Consider the following 20,296-nt stretch of genomic DNA (forward strand, 5'->3'; position numbering starts at 1 on the left):
GGATCGAAGAAGTTTCAAGACCACGCGGCGCTGGTTAGAGTCTCAGGGTGTGCGCTTGAGCAACGCATTCTAAGGACTACTCTACATTCAGCGGCACCAACTGGATGGAATAATTTCTCGGCAACAAAACTTCTACAATCAGAAACTTCACTCTGTTAATCTCGGTAACCGGCCCTGCGTAAAGAGCCTCTACAAGTATGCGAAACTACCAGGAATAACCAATCAAGGAGAGATGATATTCGCTTTGAGAAATAACGCAACTTGAACTTGGGTACATCATATAGGCGGCGTTGGTGTCTAAAAATAAGCAGGTTCCTGCCAGTAAAAACGGAAGATTTATTGAAGCATGACGATGAAGTAACTTTCCATTGAGCTTTGGTTAACAATAAGAAGACAACTGAGACTTGTGGAACTCTTTGGCAGATTTCTTAAAAATTCAGCCTTTATTTTAATGAATTTCTGTATATTTTCATTATCCTCTGGTCAAAGCTACAAGTGTATTGTAGGCTGAAATATGTTTGGTATTAATCGTAAAAATAAGCGCAGGATGCCAACATATAGGATTTGCGTCAATGCAGCGAGAGAAACTGCAGATGAAGTATTTACATCCCGCCAATTCAGATGCCTCGGTAGTCTCAGCAAAACACCTCTAGATCTCTCCAAACTTGGATGCCATGTCTTGTGGAAAGACCTTTTTGAAATCCATAAGAAATTAAGACTAAGGTCTTACAAGGCGTTTGTGTATCGCGAATGCTTTATGAGATTCATTGCTGGGTTTTAAGAACGCTTAGTTTTGACGGCGCAAGCCTGAACCGCGGCTGTACCGGTGCAAATGTGGGCAGCAGTACCACCACGCAGTAATATATAACTGGTATAATAAAAGCGCATATTACTGGAAATAATTCAAACGATCATAAAATCGGATGATGCTGCCACTCATCCGAGCTATGTGGATCTCACCACACAACTGAATTTTCGAAAGCATACATCTGTTTTTATATACGCTCTGGCCAATGAAATGCTGTTTCGGCCCAAGTAGGGATTACATTGACTAAGGAAATAGTTGCAACTGCAAATTTCCCACATGCAGCATTCTCTCATCAATTTATTTATATGTGGGTTCGATATGTTTACAAAGTTCTGACAAATAACGAATGATCCAACACTTCAAACACAATATTCTTCATGGCAACCCTCCAATAAATGACCTGAGGATAGAACAACATCCTGCGTGCTCGTTAGCTACGTGCAGTTCATAGGCTACGTGCAGTCCATAGGCTAAGTTTCGCACGCATCTTGGGAATTAATATCATTTACAGGAAATTATTTTTTGATTTTATGAAATGTCAAGATGCGGACTCATGCTTGGATATAATGAGGTATGCAAAGTCGTTACCAAACAACAATCCATCAACTTGTACGCTACATGTGATCTCACACTTGCTGCTAATATGTAATTCGTGCTGTTTTGATATTGCCGAGTGGTGAGAGCCCTGGAACGGCAATCGAAAGGGCGCCAGTTCGACACCGCTCAAGACCATGCAGGCTGTGTCTTTGGCAAGACACTTAAAGACATGCCTGAAGGTGGTAACGAGGACTGGCTTCCTTGCCTTCCCGTCCACTTAATCTAAATCTTCATTATCGGGCGTAAGCCTGGATACGACAACAACAAAAAAGCAAATGTATCAGCTGATATATTGTTGTTACAGGTATGTTGCTAACATTGTAATTTGCGTAGTTACTGGTTGCTGATTGTTTTGTTGCCACGTTGCCTTAAGTTTGTCTCGAGATCCTTTGCGGCCTTTGTTCTTACACCAGCTCAGTGGCCGGAGGATTTCGCCTTCGGGTCTAGTGCTGGGAGATCTGAGATCGATTCCAGGTCGGGTCATATCAAAGACTTTAAAAACGGCACCAATTGCGTTCTTTCCTCCATAACCTAAATATCCTTTTCTCTTATTTCAATTTTGACAGGGCAAGCAATGCTTCCCTTGCTTCCATTGAAGATACGCCCCTGCCTGGTTAACCTTTAACAGAAAAATAGTTTAAGTGTTTGAAATGTTAAAAAGCATTTTAATTTATTGCATTATTTTAATGGTTTCTTTGTAATGAAATGCGGTGTCACGTTTTCTTAAACAAACACATTGTGAAAGGTGTGGCTCTTCAGCAAATGATCTTCAAGGGTCAAACTTCTGATGCATTCCGAACAATTGCAGCGCGCGGCCAGTAAACAATTCTAACATCAATCAATCCATCAATGTCAATCAATCATACACTGATTAATATCTGACAAGAGCTTAGAACAGTTATTTCTAAGCCACTCTCTGGCAACCGAAACAATCGCGTTATTTCTGAAATGTTTGACCTTTACTTGCAGTTAGGTGACGTCACCTAACATTAAGTGACGTCACCTAACATTAGCATTCATTAAAGTGCTTGAGGTTGCCCTTTGGTGAGAAACAAATCGAGTGTTTTTATAGCAAAGCAAGGAGTCAAGAAGAGTTTAAAGTGTTTCAATTATTCCACAAGCTCTCGCTCTCAACAAGATGAATTGTTCGTCGTTTTCATCGCGGTAGGAAAGATCGGGATGGCTTGTGCTGCGATAACAACAAGAGACTGTTAGAGACTCCTTGCTCTCTCCCAACCTTAGAAACGATTGTTTAAGTAAGCTTTAAGTAGAACTTGTTGACACACAATGATATTTGTGACATAACAAACTCACATACTTTAAACTGTTAGGTACGGTGGCTGTGCTTAATTTACTTTCATCAACATAATCTCTAAATTCTAAATTCTTAACCAAAGAGTTTAGACTAATGATATTAAGAACTGGTCAGGACTTGATTACAAAATTGCAAAAGAAAAAGTTTACAACAAAGAAACTTGCCGCCTCATTGCCTCCAACCCTCGACGAGAGAAAGGAACTTAATGACGATGATGATAATGACGTAATCTCCGAATCTGCATCATCACTTCTGTGGTTTCGCCACCTTCTCCTTTTGTTGGTTGTGCTCCTGTGTTCTGTTGTTTAACCTTATCATGCAGCCTGCTGTTGTATTCCGACAATAAAAAATAAATTAAATTGAATTGAGCGGCAAACCAGAACAAGATGTCTCACTGGAATATTTACAATGACACAAAAAATATGGCACAAAAAATATTGTTTTTTTTTCAATAAATTGATGCATTTGATTTGTTGGTTTGCAGGGGTCTTGCATCCATGCAAAATCCTTTATATGTCAGACAAAGCTATTTTAGTTCCATACTTCTTTGTCGTTGCTTTATTTTGCTTTCTGCGTGAGGTTGAGAAGATGCATTTCCAAGCAAGTAATTTGTACGTTTAAAAAATAAGTTTTAAATTAACATTCCAAAAATTACTTGTCACAATCCGTTCAACACAAGTGTTGAAGCATTCATGACGTAGTCTGTTGAAATTGTGACTCGTACAAGGTCCGGAATGGATGCAACCCAAACTTTGTGCGGAGTAAATGTCCTGTGACATGCAACCACAGCCCGCATTGTCCAGAACCAACCGGAATTCTCATATGAAAATGGGCCTCGACTGACCAACCGGCCCCTACCCCCATGGAACCTTGCTCAAATAAGAATTGGAAATATTTAGATTTTAGTTTTAATTTCCGGTAGTCAGTAGCAACGTAATGAATGTTTTAGTGTAATTGCAAAGATGGCTGAAATATTAGTGTCCAATTTTATAAGTTGCTCACACAAATCCACAAGTTGGTATGACATATATAATGTTCTGAAGCATGGGCCTACATTATCAAGGTAAGATCTGCCATTGCTTACAAGTTCCACACCTTTTAACGTGTGTTTGTATCGGAAAACGTGAGACGGTGAGACCGTACCGTATTTAACAAACCTATAAAGAAACCACGAAAATAATGCAGCAATTCAAAATGCTCATTGGCATTTCAGTGAAATATTTCGATTCAAACAACTAAACTATTCTTCTGTTAAATGTTAATCAGGTCAGACTCAGTGTTTCTAGAAATGTTTTATTTCCTTTTTCTTTGCACAGAATTTCTACACACAGGATATGCAGCGCATGCGCACATAAAGCAAATCAACAAGTTGTCTCAACTGCAAACCTTTGCAAGCAATGGGCCTGAGGTTGCCTCGACACAGATGTCTCTATTGTCCGCCATCATTATGGGCCTCAGTTGTACTTTTGTTGTTTGAATTTGCGACCAAGCTGACGTTGATGATTTCAGCTTATTCAGCTTATTCTAACCAACCAGAGTGGTAATAATGAGACGATATTCGTGTGTGAAACGTGGAAATATTTTTTTTGTTTTGTTTTATTATCTTTATCCTGCATTGCGGGAAAGCGGACTTGAGCGCTATGCATCGGTGTACGCCTTTCGACGTACACCTGACCCACGCTGCAGCCGACGGCAATGTCTGTTTCCGGTTATCTACTCTACTTATGACTTAAATTTGGTACTACCCATTACTCGAAATCGATCACTAGGTAGAGGCAATTATCGTAAAGTTTCTTGCCCAGAGATACAACAGCAAGTGCGGGTGGCTGGAGTCGAACATGCAGGCTCTCGACTGCGAGCCCAACGTGCTAACCACTCGGCCACTGCTGCCGACAATAGTTCTTATACTATAGTACAATAGTTCTAATGTACAATAGTTCTAAATAGTTCTTGTACTATAAGTTTGTCTCTTAACTTCAATAGATGTGTATGTGTGTTGTAGGCTAGTTTGTTTTTGTTGTTAGGTTCAGTCGTTTCGCATTGCTTCAACAAGGCAACGCATTTCAGGACTGCTCTCCATTCAGCGGCACCTAATGGATGGAATAATTCCTTGGCAACAACACTTCAACAATCGAAAACTTCACTCTGCCAATCTCGCTAACCGACCCTGCGTCAAAAGCCTCTACAAGTATCCGAACTACCAGAAATAACCAATCAAGGCTTTGTCAGTCCGAGGATAAACACTCAAAACCAACCAACCATGTTCCTTGGCATCTTCCAATTGTCTGTTGTGATGCATCTGTGGTTCCCACTGTAGACCAGTGCGTGTTGTCATGATTGGAAAAAATAAACAAAAGTTTTTCGTTGTAAAAGGTTTGAACTAATGACGCAGCAGAGTTGCCAGGTAATCTTAAAGGAATTCAGACAGTATACTATTTGCCTGAAATTCGGACATTTTAGGACCAATAATGCAAAATGTCTTAGTTATGGTCCAGAACTCCACTGATAAGCTATCACAAAAATTAAACGTTCACACACAAAATATATCAAAATGACTTGCTAGCTGTCCGACGCATAAAAATAGGCAAATTTATTCTTTTTTAGTCCAATTTTTAGGCCACCTGGCAACCCTGTGACGCTGGCTCGGACATCGAGGTTGACACTTGACAGAGTAATATTTCCGTTTGTGTGAACTTTTCTCGATGCTTGCCTGACATGTTCTTCTCTCACGTTGGGGACGTGGTCGGGCACGCCCTCTCTTTGTTTTAACGTTCAATTCACATCAATCAGTGTGGAAATTGCAGGGCATCCTTCTACAAATGCTTCATTTGCATGCAACTTGTATGCGAAACTGCAGCCTATTCCTGAATCCTGACAGCAGTTTGTTCCTTCCACTTCTTATTATGCTCTGAACTGTTTACACAAAGCATGACACAAAGTTATCAAAAAATAAAGAGCACAAAACGTTGATACTAAACTCATGGATGGAATAATTCCGTAGCAACAACATTTCAACAATCGGAAACTTCACTCTGCCAATCTCGATAACCGCCCTGCGTCAAGAGCATCTACAAGTATGCGAAACTACCAGGAATAACCTGTCAAGGCTTTGTCACTTGTCAGTCCGAGGATAAAGATTCAAAACCAACCAAACTCATGTTCAGCAAACGTTTCAAATATTTAACTAAATTAAAATTAAATTTAACTAAATTAAGTATTTTAAAATTAGTTTTTTCGCACCTTGCCTTTCTACCATATCATGTGATCTGTTCAACACCTTTTGATGCAGTTACCATTGATTCTCGTGGAGCCTATCGTTGAGTTGGAGCTAGTCAGAAGTACTGTGCAGTTTTTGTCTTTTCCTGTTTATAGATTTAGTTAACCATTGTATTTTATTCAGATGTAGTTAAGTTGTATGTATATCATTCCTGAAGAGGACATCTTGTGATGTCGAAAACGTTCGATATTTAATTGTTGCGTAGTTTTGTGTTTTTTGTAAATATAATAATCTTCAATATGTTAAACTTGATAACGTTGCTCGGCTTCGTATGCTTATGGTTCAATAAATTAAAATTAAACTAAAAATTAAATTAGTCTTAATTTTTACGAGCAGTCAAGATATTTACTTGCTGAACTTGAGTTTAGCATCTACGTTCTGGGCTCTTTATTTTTTCATTAGATTAACCAAGCGTTCCAACCATTTTGTTTCAAAGTAAAGTTATTTTAATGAATTTCAGAGTTTCCAAACAGTTGCTTTTGGTTATGTTTTGTGACAAAACAATTATGAAGAAATCACAACATATAAACTTACTTTCTCAGGGGAGAAAATTCCAATCACAACATTTCGTTTCCACGCGATATAATTATTTCTAGCTAAACAAATTCGAATCGAGATCATCAACTGGCCTCTAATTTATTCCAAACAAATATGCGAAAGATGGTGGTTGCTTGTTGTAGTACTTGAGTTTATTGAAACGAAAGTAATTGTACTTGTGTAAGGATGAGAACGTCATTACGTCGATTGCGTCACTGGAAACGTCAATATACGCTTCGGAGAATTTGTTTTCTTGAGTGAACTCCCGACGTGAACCGCGTTGGCGAGTAGCAACTCTTGAAACAATGAACTTTGTAGTCATGACCAATAACTTATTTGTCAGAAATAACTCATGTTTGGAATATACAAGTTGTATGCGCTACAGGAGTAGCACAAAGTTGGCACATTGACAGGGAGGCGACCATACGGTCTACTAGTTAATTGCCACCCACTACCACATACATATACCGGCTGCATAGCCGAGTGGTGAGAACCCTGGAACGGCAATCAAAAGGGCGCCGGTTCGACACCGCTCGAGCATGCGGCTGTGTCTGTGGCAGGCAGGGCCTATACGAGGGGGGTACGGAGGGTACGGCGTACCCTTGAGGGCCCAGGCCTGTGATTGTTGGGGGCCTGTAATGTAGCAAAAGGGCCCGGAAAAGTAATTGAGTGCATTGCGTGCAAATTAGGGGCCCAAAGTGGTGATTTATTGCTTTTCGTGAAAAAATGTTCTGCTAAATGCATCCTAAATTAAATCATAAAAATGGTTGATTATTCTCCTGTTCGGGAGGGGGGGAGGCATAGGGCAGTGACGGTCTATGGGGTGTGAAAAATTTGTACCCCGATTTCGTACCCTGAAATCGGGGTAACAAAATCAAATTTCGACCTATTTCGTACCTTGAAAAGATCGAAAAAAAGCAACAACAGAGCCGAAGTCGCTGATCGGAGTTGCCGCAAATATTTCAAAATATCTCTCGATCTTTTCAGGGGACGAAATAGGTCGAAATTTGATTTTGTTACTGCGATTTCAGGGTACGAAATCGGGGTACAAATTTTTCAGGGGACGAAATAGGTTGCGTCCAGACTCAACATAGAGACATAGCTTTATTTCCGAAAAATGCCAAAGAAAGCATGATCTTATCCTTTTGCTATGCCACCGGACAGCACCATTTTACAGTAATATTTATACCCAAATTTTTGTTTAACATGCTCTCAGAATGCCCCAAATTCAAAGTAATGTTTCAAAATTTTCTAGTTTCATTGAAGCCTGATACTTACTATTGCGCACAGATGTCCAATGTTTCAGTAAAATGTTGTATGGTGTGCAATACGACTAAGCAAACTTCACGCGTTTTGCCAAAGACAAAGGGGGCCCGGAGTGAGAGGGGGGCCCGGAATGACTCTTCGTACCCCTAGTGAAAATTTCTCTCAGAGGCCCTGGTGGCAGGACACTTAAAGGCATGCCTGAAGGTGGACACGAAGATTGGCTTCCTTGCCTTCCCGTCCACCTAAATCTTCAACCATCGGGTGTAAGCCTGGATACGACAAACCACATACAAATGATCGTTTGTCATTTCTCATACAAAAAATATATTAATACGAAGCATTGTTTCGTCTAACTCTAAATCAGGAGTGTTAACCATGAACGTGGATACTTAACTTTGAAATGTTTGCTTTGTGCAAGTGACGTAGGACCAGTGGTTCCCAAGCGCCGGGTGCGAAGTATCTCACTTTCCTACTCATTTTTATAAATAATCGCATACATTGTGAAGTCACAATCTCTGGTGAAACTTATTTTACGCCTGGCCGATTCGGCCAATTTGGCCATTTAGCCGATTCGCAGCAGTAAAACTGAAACAGCCTATCTCGCTTTCGTTGATGCCGCAAAATTATTTCGTCATAAGTGCGCGTCGCTTTCAAAAAGTTCTTCAATATAATGTCGCTAAATGGAAAGTATTATCAATAAATTTCAAAATCGTCAGGGACAAAAATATGGAGAAATTTTACAGTTGCGAAAAGGAGCGGTAGGCAAGGCATGGAATGGAAAACGGCTAGAACCGGAGTTTGTAAGCTAAAGATCTATTTTTACAACTGTGGTGGGAAAACAGCGCTTTGGAAGAGACATTTTTAGAGATAAGCTGTGAGTTGGAAAAAGTACACGAAGCCGATTTATCATGAAAAAATGTTGGTGAAGTAGAATTGCGACTGGGAAAAGTTGGAAAACTTTCTCCATGAAAATAAAGTCTACTTGGATTACGTTGTGATTCTACATTGCAGTCCAGATAAAATAAATTCTGTCATAATTCTGGATATATCTTGAAAACACATCTAACTTTCAAAACAATCAAATTGTGAGGGATTTTTGAACCAGCTACTTACGTAACAAATCTTTTTTGTCTCTAAATTTAATTTAGCATAGGCTTACATTATTAACAAAGATTTGTAAAGAAAATATCATCACCGCTAGCGGTCGCTAGTAATGAAGAGGTCAATCAGTCATGAAGACAATTCTATTTGTTGCTCAACAATCATCAGCTTGAACACAGAGAATGCTAATTTTGATTAAATCATAATCGAGCATTGGTGAAGGATGTGATTTGTTGCTGCACTTGGAAGCCTTCTTTATAAACTTGCAGGTTATTTTATGAATCTCAACTTACAGTAGAAACAAGACGATAATTTTGGCTTGGTACTAATAAGGTGGCGGTGCTCCTCTAACAAGACCATGACCAAGACACGTTCACAAAACCACAAAAACACCAAAAACACGAATTGTTTTCTTCGTTTTTGACCCCCTTGGAAAAAGTTTGGAACTCTAAAATCACTTTGGCCCGAATCCAAAATTCCCTCAACCCTCTTTCAACACTATTGAACGTCACAGTGCTTTGCAAGAGTTGACATTTTTGTGAAAATTTAAAAAATTAATCAGACGCCTTTGCTTTTGAAGCTTCATTTAAATAGACTTGTGGTTGTGGAAATCTAAAATGAAACTGGGATATGATAGAACATGTTGAGTTGTAAGCAATGGCTCCTTAAAGAAGTCAATCGTGTCAGATTGACGAAACGCAGGATAAATACAAACCATCAGTTACAACATCTCATTTTACACACAATGAAAGAACGTAGCCTGACAATGCTCGTGGATGAGTTATATGGTTACACCCGAATCATTACAGAATATCGACAAAGCAATGACTTTGTTGCTCTTGACTGCGAGTGTTTGGTTGGTTTGTCTTCTGAGAGCATAGCCTATATCTTGCCAAGAAGGATTCCGTGGATTAGCAGTTTTCAGTCTTCTACTGTGATTATTTTACCACAAATGAAAATGGAAATTGATTGTGACCTATAGCAGCTGTAGCAACCGACGTTCACTCAATTTAATGACGAAGCCAAACAGACAGAAATCAAATTGTGCCAGATCTCTACAGCTAAGCTCCACTTGAGTTGTTTGGTTAGCAGTGAAGCGGGGGCTGGTCCATCTGTAAATTACCAGTTGGAAAGTTTGTTGAAAAAACAAACTTAATAGTCGGTTTAAAAAATCAAAACTTTTTCTTCACTTCAAATTATTTAAGAAAAGTGTTTTATGTGTTTCTATCATTTCACAAGCACTCGCACTCTCAACAAGATGAAATTGTTTGTCGCGTTCATCGCGGTAGGAATAATCGGAAACGCTCTGGCGGCGATAACAACAGATGCGGTTAAAGAATCCTTGGTCTTCCACGGCCTTGGGAAAAATTGCAGTAAGTAAACTTTAAATAGAACTTGTTCTATTGATATTTGTGACAAGACAGAGCATAACTTGCTGTCGCTAGTGGGCGACTGTATGATGAACCAGAACAAGATGTCCGACTCCAGCATTTGCAATAGAGCAAATTTAAATCGGGCTATATCCAACAAATCGTTAAATAAAACGATTGGAATGTTAAAGTTTGGTAGAACCGGTTCAGATTAAGCAATGTTTCATGTCAATCAATTGAATCCGACAAACTAGTGATGCCGAACAGCAACATTTATTTTCCATTATGAGTTCTTTTGTGTCATAGTTTGGTGTAGGGCGCTGTGGTGCAGACATGTAGCGTTGGGGCTTGGCAGAGAGCGCTATTTGTGAGTGTTATGAAGTGCAAACGGAGCACATAGCCTGTAATTAAGGATCGTCCACTGTTTAGATCTCCCCATGTTGTGCATATTTTGTTTTCTACATGAGATTGAAAGAAATAATTTTTTAAATTTACATTGCAAACTTTCCTTGACAGCACTTTTCTTAATCTCGAAACAATTAAAACTTCACTTCGTTGAACAGGATGCCAAGACAAGTTCGCAAGTTGTTATTACTACCGGGCCATGTGCAGTACCGCCTTCATGTTCACAATGTGCCCTGTGACGTGCTACCGATGCCCGCAATGCACGAAACCAACCGAAACTACCGAAGCAAAATCTCCCTCGGCTAATGTACCAATCTCTGCCCCCATGGAGCCTTGCTCAAGTGAGAACATCCAGATTTTAGTTTTAATTCCTAGCATTCAGTAGCAATGTAATGCATGTGTTAGTGAAACTAGCAAAGATGGTTTTAACATTTGTACCAAATTTTGCAAGTTGCTCACATGTAATTACCAGTTGGTATATATAATATTCTAAAACATTCGTTTGCATGATGAACTGAAAATCAATCATAGCTTAAACAAAACTGATAAACTGGTAAATGGTAAACAAAGGTAGGTGACCCGTAGTTTAATGTGGTCTACCTACTAGACATGTGATTAGATAAATCAGAAAATTACTACAATTGATTTTTGTGAACTGCACTCTGTCTAGTGAACTGCACGGATACGTGGCCTCAAGAAATGTGCGCAAGGTACAAGAGTTCTGGCCAGTGCTCGGTACTGAAGAGTTACTGCGACCTAACATGCGGGATGTGCAGGAAGTGTGTCCTCCCTCCAGCTAAGGAATGCAAAGAAGGTGAGGAGAGTGTAACACGACGTCTGGTTATTTAATATTTTGAGACTTCAATAAATAATTACTTGCTTCCAAATTACAAATCCACAGTGACAACAATGCATGGGTAACTATTGGGTTGGTTAGTTATGAGAATCTTTTTCCTGAGACTGAAAAAAACCTCTTCAAAAACTTAACTGTAGCGTTGTTGGATAATTGTAAAATCTTTAAAGTTTAAACCACCGACGCAAGCCAAGCATTGAGATTAACAGAGTGACGTTTCCGCTTGTCCATTTGTCGTTGTTTGTACAGTAATCCAATCACTATAGGCCGTTGAATGGACAGAAGTCTGTGAAGTGGGTTACTTACGCGCACACCGCCAGAACTGAACCGACGTTACTGCATTACCGTTTGTTGGTTCACTATAACCGGGCGTTTCTCTACTGAGTCATTGGAAGGTGTTTTTACTGTGCTCGGTTCGTTACTTTCAGGGTAACTCGAAATGACCACTTTGTTTTAAAGTAAACTTTGATGCTGATCTTTTGAGAATTCTTTAACTTTACCTACCCGGTAAGGTCAATTGGCTCGGTCATCTTTCACCAGTTCAATTTACAAGTGCGGTACACGGTGAAAGATCACTTCGCATTCTCTCCCCACACCACGGATACCTCATCGGGGTTACCGACGACGCCGATTGAAAACAATGCTTGTTGTTAGCTGGCTTTGTTTGCAAAGCCAATTGTCACGCATGAAATGTGAAGTATAACAATCAAATGAAACGTTACAATCATGGCAGACAATCGTCGCGGTATGTGGATGATTCAGTCATTGTAAAAGTTTCATCGCGTTGCATTCTTCTTTTCAGATTGTAATGACACGGCGGATGAATACAGCTGCGCTTATTGGAAGAGCCAAGGGAGATGCAGCGTCAACGATGTACGATACGTCTGCCAGCGTACTTGCAAGGAATGTCTCCCCTGCCGTGGAGAAAGCGACTTTCCCTTGCAGTGCACTTGAAGCAAAGGAAAAAATGATAATACGGAAACTTCCTTAAATGTTGCACAGTCATCATGTTTAAAGCGCCCATTGTTAATACTTCTATGTGAACTGTGAGGTTTACTTAGTCATCAGCACAGGCTCATGAGAAACCGGCCAATCAAGAATAACCAAGGACATGAAATTGCTTATTCTTTGAGGCTGTGTCGTGGTTAACGCGAGAACTTTTACAATTTTAATTTAAACTTTATTAATTGTACTTTTGTAAGTTCAAGCTCATATTGAAAACTCGTCAAGCATTGTAATCGTCATTCCTCAACCATGTCATCAAATATCTGAAGCTTTATTTTATGGCAACCTCTGGTGCTCAAAGTTTTTGTTTCCGTCCTAATCGGCTTTTTGCTTATGTATATCACCTTCCAGACTTGCTTGTTTGAACTTAAATGTATTCATTCCATCACAATTTGTTTTATGTTGTTTGGACAGAATCCCTACCAAGTGTAGACATAGGGTCAGGGCAGGGAATTGAACTCGCAACTTTGCGTGAATCGCGTCAATCGCGCGAATAACCGTGAACAAGGCTTTTCAACTCTATGCGCATCACTGACGCTGACCAGCACTCGTAGCTGGCCAGTGGGTTGTGCAAGCGGTTGTTTGCCCGAGGGTGCACGCCCCATGTTACATATGCGGGTCAAGCTGAAGTACTGTAAAGTGTAGGCTTTTTTCACCAGCGTAGTTTCTGCTTTATACTACAAGTTTGAGAGCAGTAGGTTACCAGACTAGTTGGTGACCCAGTCCCTGCTTCTAGAGCACTGGTCGGGAACCTTTGTAGGTAAAAGAGCCATTAAAGCTACATTTTTGGAAATGCATTTCGTGAGAGCCATAGGTTATACTCAGGGCCGGATTAAGGGTAGTGTAGGCCTAAGGCTGTTTACTAGAGAAGGGCCTAATTTTGCAAACCAAGCTACAAAAAGTAATAAAAATACATAGGCCTACATGAAAAATTGAAATTATTTACTGCAAAATAACATCAGCATAACAGAAAAATGGCTTATGATGGCGCATAATCGGTTTTGGAAACAAACACAATTTTTATTGTCAAATTTGAAGCAGATGGAAAAGATTTTAGAAAGAAAGAAATGGATAGTAGGTAGGCTAATACTTTACCTAATGACTAGGGCGATTTTTTGTCACTAATGTTACTTTTTTTAGTTGTATCAATTATTAACAAAAGAAATGCAGAACCAAAATTTCATGGTTGTTGGGTCAATATTTAAGAAGTTATAAAGTTACCAAAAGTCACAAAGAGAAATCTATATTTTGCATAGGATTCTACATAATTTTGCTTTTTTACCATAGCGTTGTTACTGGTTAATTTTAGTCTGCACAAAGCAAGGTACAAAAACTTGGTGAAAAATATCGAATGCTTTCCTATTGTTGAAGCTTTGCAAAGCTTTGAAAGCTTAAACGATATAATAACCTCAAGTAGAGGAATGGGCGACTTCGAAAAAAAGACAGTTTTTAATCTTTTCTGGCAAAAAAAAATTGAAGACAATACTCTGGAATTTCAAGCACCTCGCGAACCTCCGAAAAACGGTTCGTGACTCCCTGGTTGAAAAGCTCTGCTCTAAACTCAATTTCGGTAAAAGTGGCGCCTACGTGGTTTTGGAAATGGGCTCTTCATATGTATTGACTCAACTCAGTTATTCGTTTTTAAGCAAAAACAGTACTGTACTGAATCTGTATCAATACCAGCCTTACAAAAATTGAGGGCCGAATTTTTCCAGGGCCTAAGGCTATAGCCTTATTAGCCTAATGGATAATCCGGCCCTGGTTATACTGTAATGCTTTAACACTTAATACAATTAACACGTGGTGGCACTGGTGAAGTTTTGAAAGTGGGAACGCGTCTTCCCAAGACGAGAAAAACAGCAAGGGGTTTGGGTGTCTCCCCGACAAAGAACATGAAAACTTACATTTAATTGGTGCATTCTGAGCTTATTTTCTGAGCTTTTTTGCTTATTTGCTGCATTCTGAGCGCATTTTCAGCTCTAAATTGTAATGAAAAGTTAAGATAAAACTTTCGCGGTTTTCACTTTAGACGATCACAATTTTTGCGAGCCAGATGCTGTCGTCAAAAGAGCCATATAGGGCTCGCGAGACATAGATTCCCAACCCCTGTACTTGAGGGTTGGCTTCGTTTCCGGGTAGGGTCATCTAAACCTGAAAGTCGGCACTGACTCAGAACTTTTTTGCATGGGATGACGTGGCAAACAAAATCAAGGAAGACCAGCACAAAGATTCATGCGAAGGGTTCGATCTTTTACAAAGCAGTGCCAGGAAGAACTGCGACAGTTGGCTGAAAATCGCCAATTATTGAAACTTTTTATTGACGCTATTTTGCACCTAACAAGTGTGAAGTCAGTTGTTATTATTTTTGTTAAGAATCAAGAAACTGCGGCATTGCGAGCACTGGTTGCTTAGCTGTTACGCGCGTTGTTACAGTCTTTTTTTGCCAAGTTAATCAAAACAAGAACAAACTATTTGTGAAATACCAAAATCAAATACGTTGTTATTTTATTTCGTTGCATAAACAGCTCATAAAAGTCACAAAAAATATCATTTTATTGATGTTTTTGTTTTAAGTAAAAAATAATAAAACAAAAGTAAAAATAAACAACAGATAATGGCGATTATGAAGACAGATATATTTGGTTATGACGTATGTATGCAAGTCTCAGTTCTTCTTGCGTCATCAATGACATCACGCTATGGGGCACCGTGTGCAAGCCGCACACGTAAGTTGGCAGACGAATCTGACGTCACGATTAGAGCACTGACCTCGACCTTTCCAGAACTCGCAGGTTTTCTTTCCCCTCAAGTCTTTGCAATCTGTCAATGGGATAGTGTGACGTCATAATTAATTACGGCTGATATCTTCAAACTCAACTTTTGAGTCACAATCATGGTCGCGATATAGTTTGCTTTGAAGGTCAGAAACAGAATTAAACCGAACTGCTAATACTTCATTACTTTAAACATCGTCCATTCCAAACATGTAATCGTTCCGGTTATAAGCAAATTGTTCGTAAACAGTTGTTCGTAAAACAATTGTTCGTAAACTGTTGTTCGTAAAATGAAATCCTGAAATCCGTAAAGCAATTCTTCGTAAACAGTTGCTGGTGAAATGAAATCCGTAAAACAATTCTTCGTAAAGCATTTCTTCGCGTATACATCAAATCTCAACTGCATGCACGAAGAAATGCTTTAGGAAGAATTGTTTTAGCAAGAATTGTTTTACGAACAATTGTTTACGAAAAAACGTCGGACACCAATCGTTCCTTAGTGCGTTGTTGATACTTGCTATGGCCTCTACACGGAGGGGACTTGAAACGAAACTTACCAAATTGTTGGTTAGACACTTAATTAAAAAGAAAAGTAAATTCATTGAAAAGTTTTTCATTGAAACAATTTTTGTTATATTTTTGTTTAAAATTACTTACAATACCGGTACTGCTATTTTGCATTCATCAAATGCTGGCATTTGCACAACAATCTAACCTCTCAGTGTAATTTATTAGTTAAGAATCGATTTCGTTATAGTAATAGCATCTTCAGCTAGCACATGTAAAAAAGAAAATTTGAAAATACGTAAAACGAACAAATAAAGCAAACTCCGATATTATCAACACGCATAAAATTCTATTCTAAATGGATGGTTACATAATATTAAAATCAAAAGCAGCAAGCCTAAATCTGAAACTGGTGTTCTGCCACGATTTCCAACTATGTACTGGTACAAAATGTAAGAAATACATGAACATATATCATCCATATATCATCCATTACAATACCGTTCATAGCGTTCTTTTGACGTTAATAAAAGTCACCTACCTTTGCTGCAGGGAGGTAACGAGTCAGGGGGGAGTACGCATTGTCTGCACTCCCCGCATGTCGCCCGGCAGTTGCTCTTGAAGAAGCGGCAACGTTTTTCGTTCTTGAAATATTCGCAAACTGCTTTGTTGTAATTGTCCACGCAGTTGACTGAAAGAAAATCAGAGCAAAGATTTTAATTGGAACGAAATGACTCGTGAATAAAAATTGCCTTCCCCAGGAATCAAACTCATGTTTACTGAACATGCTTTTATAAATGTTAACTTGCTCAATATTTGTAAGCTTACATTCACAGGGGGACACAGGGGCGATCAAGGTTGGGGGAGGGCGGTCGGGTCTGCAGCGTTTACATAATCCACAGGTCACAGGGCACGTGTACTTCATCGCGAATGACGAGGCACATCGTGGCTTGAGGACTTCACAAAAGTTCGAGCGATCGGCACACCCTGTCAGGAAGTTAATCAATTATTAGTTTTAATATCAATAATTTTGAATATAAGTTATTAACATTTTAATAACTGCCAAACTCAATGAACTCATTGAAATTGAAATCGCATAAGTTTTGCTTGGTTGGTGTCAAACATTTTGTAGAAACAATTTCTTGCAAATTGTAAAAACAAATTTTTTAATCTCCTATTTTACAATAATACATTTTGACTAAATTCATCGCAAATTATGAAAAGACATTTTCACTTCATTATTTGCATAAGATAAAAAAATTATTATTTTATTGTTGAGAAAAATTAGCGATAATTTACTCAGACATTATGACGTCACTTACTGCATGTCAAGCTGAGTTGCCGATAAAGAAGCGAAGTCAGGACAGCTCCATTCAGTCCGAACAGCGCATGCGCATTAACAGCCAGTCCGAGCACGAGTAGAGCAACAACAAACTTCATGTCTTGATTCTTCTTGTTTCTTCTTTAGATTCTTCGAGTTGATTGAGTGGAATGAATTGGATGCGAAATGCTCTCGCTTTTATAGCTGATCCCACTCAATGCAAAGTGTCAATCAAAAAAAGTGCATTAATTTTGCTGAGTAACAATGTTATGCCTCCTTAGAATACAAAGTCGGTTATTGCGGAAGCAGAAATTATTGGCAGGTTTTGTCAATATTAGTAGGAAATGCATTTGAATGGAAACCGGTCTTATTAAACCAATTCTTACTACCACTGAGCAATACATTAGCATATCAAAATTCTTGAGCCAAATTTCATGTAAAGTATGAACACTTCATATTCGTATTATCATAACGTATGGCGTAATCACAATGTAACCTGTAAAATTACACAACGCGTTTTATTATTATTCTGTTATGTAAAAATTTTATAATGATTACTAGATTTTTTTACTTATTTGTATGTCAGTTTACTCAAGCCACTCATCATGGAATGATGTAATTACGTCCACTAACATCACATTAATGTAAGTTACTTTCAGGTTCTAATTTCTTTGTTCTAACCATCAAATGCAGCCGACGTTGATTTTGTTGTCGATCTACCTCCTTAGCACGAGAAGTGTGGCCTTTCCTTTGTCAGCCTTGCTGTTGGTTATTAATCGCTTTAACACGACAGCGGCTAAGCTGAAGATGCTTTGTGACTTCAATTATTCTTTCATTCTATAAACAGATTGTTGCCATCAACTAGGTGTCTATGACGGAACAATCAGCCTGAAATAAATGAAGATAAACCTCTCGGTTTGAAAGAGGCAAGATCAAAACATTCAAGAGAGTCAAAGCAAACTAATCGAAGATCGCAAAGAAGATGGCGAGATGACATTGCAGAAAAGATTGGCGCATGGCCACTTAAAGATACGGCCTGATTTGTTACATTTTGCAGAAATTTTCAGGTTTTTCTAACTTTGGGCGAACGTTTAAATAAATTTTTCTAAAAATTAGATTTTTCCCCTTTCTTTATTCTTTTCCCCAGATGACACAATAGGTTTTAACATTCTCACATGTCGAAAAACAAAGAGAATTTGATTTCGAAGATTGTACTCAGACTGTTAATTTTCAATAACAGTCTGATTTTGCGTTTTTCAAATTAGTTTTTCTCATTTGCTACTGCTTCCCCAAGGCAACAAAAAAGTTTTATGTCATTAGGAAACCGTGAAAAGTAAAAACATCTCAGAAAATGTCGGTCAAGCACTAGCAGTAGCTGTAATCAAAATCTGCAAAATGTGACAAATCAGGCCGCATCTCCAGGTGGCCATGATTGGCGTCACCTGGATGAGAACAGCAAGAGACAGAATGGCGTGGAAACATATGTGGAGGCCATCTGCCAGCAGTGGCATGACCGGCTGATGATGATGATGGTAAGCAGGGCCGTCTGGGTGATGTTGGAGAGGTATCAACGGGACCTTCGGGCCACAAATGCAGCCTATTTTAAGAAATCCAAACTGTATTCAATTAATATGCTGTGGTTTTTCTGTTTCCGGCCCGTTGTAATGGTTTTGGGCCTCTAAAAGCAATCCGGTACCGGAATCAAAAGTACCTCCTGAACCCCTTTGTCAACACTACTGGCAATGATGATGTCCGACTGCAAACCTTCATGATAACTTTGTCAGCAATTTGCAGCTTACAAAATCATTGATAAAAATATATCAATAAGTTGAAAAAATGCAAAGAAATTTATTTCATTTCACTTCTTATTTCTACTTCATTTTCTTAAGTTGAAAAAAGTACTTTAATGTGTTGAAAGATTTATGTGGACACTTCACTTCAGTCAATTGGTAGAAGGATGTTATTGGTTGAAACTCAGTCGCTGTTTGCATCGGTCTGCGATTTTGGTCTGGTATTGTGTCTAAACACAAATGATCAAGCAATTTCCATCGATAGAAATGGTGACTGTCTTGAAACGTGTCTCTCGACACGTACTACGTCACAGACATGCGTTATTATGATGTAATTGCAAGCAAGGCAGGTCATTTGCTGTTTACTCACTTATTAAAAGTTCTAGAATGTTGACAACCAGGCCTACAAATATTACGCCTAACGTCTGCGAGATGTTAAATTACCTTCAAACTTCAAATATAAACATAAACGTTTTATTACCTCAACATAAATGAAAAGATTTAGATAAGTTTTGAATTGAATTGACAATATACAGGCTGATGCGATTTTGCAGTGGTGAAAGAATTCGTCTGTTAATTCATAGAATCCATGAAATGCACATTGGATTTCTACTCTTTCAGCTGCTTTGGCTTTGAAATATAAAGAAATCCCAACATTGAAAACGAAACCAAATGATTATCCTGTTACATTTTTACACATTTTTTTCTCACAGACATAAATTGAGTTACTTATAATTTCCAGGTCTTGCCTGTCACTTTGGACTAAATTATAAATTGGCGTTCGCGCTAAAATTCTCATCCCAACAAAATAAAACAGCCAGAAATAATCGATAAAAATAATAAATAAATAGCACAAGACAGACAGAAAGTCAACTTTTCAGCAATTTTTATGTTTTGTTTTGCTTTCAATGTTAATATTGTTTAATTTTTTCAAGAATCGCTTTGACCGAAGTCAATCATTTTAATTTTGTCGAGTTCCCCAATTTGCATGTTGGCTACTAAGCGTTTAATAAATAGTCAAACGAAGATAGTTCATAATGTTAATCGTGATCAGTCCATATTAAGGCAAATGAGTTAAACATGCTCAACATGGAAATCTTAAGTATTAGACTAATTTGACTTCATTCTTGCTTGGCTTTGGCCTGGCTGAATTAATGAATTATTTTATAATCATTTTACTTGAAGTAAAATGTTTTCCAAATAATCAAATAAAAGTTTAAGAGATGGTCCAATAACCAACTTATTATACATGGGAATTCCACCAACATGCAAATGTTATAACAATCAAGATATTGATTAATTATTTTTTCGCTTCCAACCAAATATCAATCATGGACCAATAAAGATGCCTAACAACGTATGGAGTAAAT

At 38.5% G+C, this 20,296-nt stretch overlaps 1 protein-coding gene across 1 annotated transcript; it reads left to right on the forward strand.

Annotated features, from left to right (window-relative positions):
* The first annotated feature begins 10,142 nt into the window (after positions 1-10,142).
* Positions 10,143-12,915, forward strand: LOC145777748 (uncharacterized). Its single transcript, XM_082589193.1, has 4 exons — positions 10,143-10,274; positions 10,835-11,017; positions 11,347-11,490; positions 12,332-12,915. Exons 1-4 carry the CDS (start codon positions 10,160-10,162, stop codon positions 12,481-12,483), a joined length of 594 nt encoding a protein of 197 aa, XP_082445319.1. The 5' UTR covers positions 10,143-10,159; the 3' UTR covers positions 12,484-12,915.
* Positions 12,916-20,296: the final 7,381 nt, after the last annotated feature.

This window comes from Aplidium turbinatum, chromosome 9 (genome assembly GCF_918807975.1).
Source record: "Aplidium turbinatum chromosome 9, kaAplTurb1.1, whole genome shotgun sequence".
Classification (NCBI taxonomy): domain Eukaryota; kingdom Metazoa; phylum Chordata; class Ascidiacea; order Aplousobranchia; family Polyclinidae; genus Aplidium; species Aplidium turbinatum.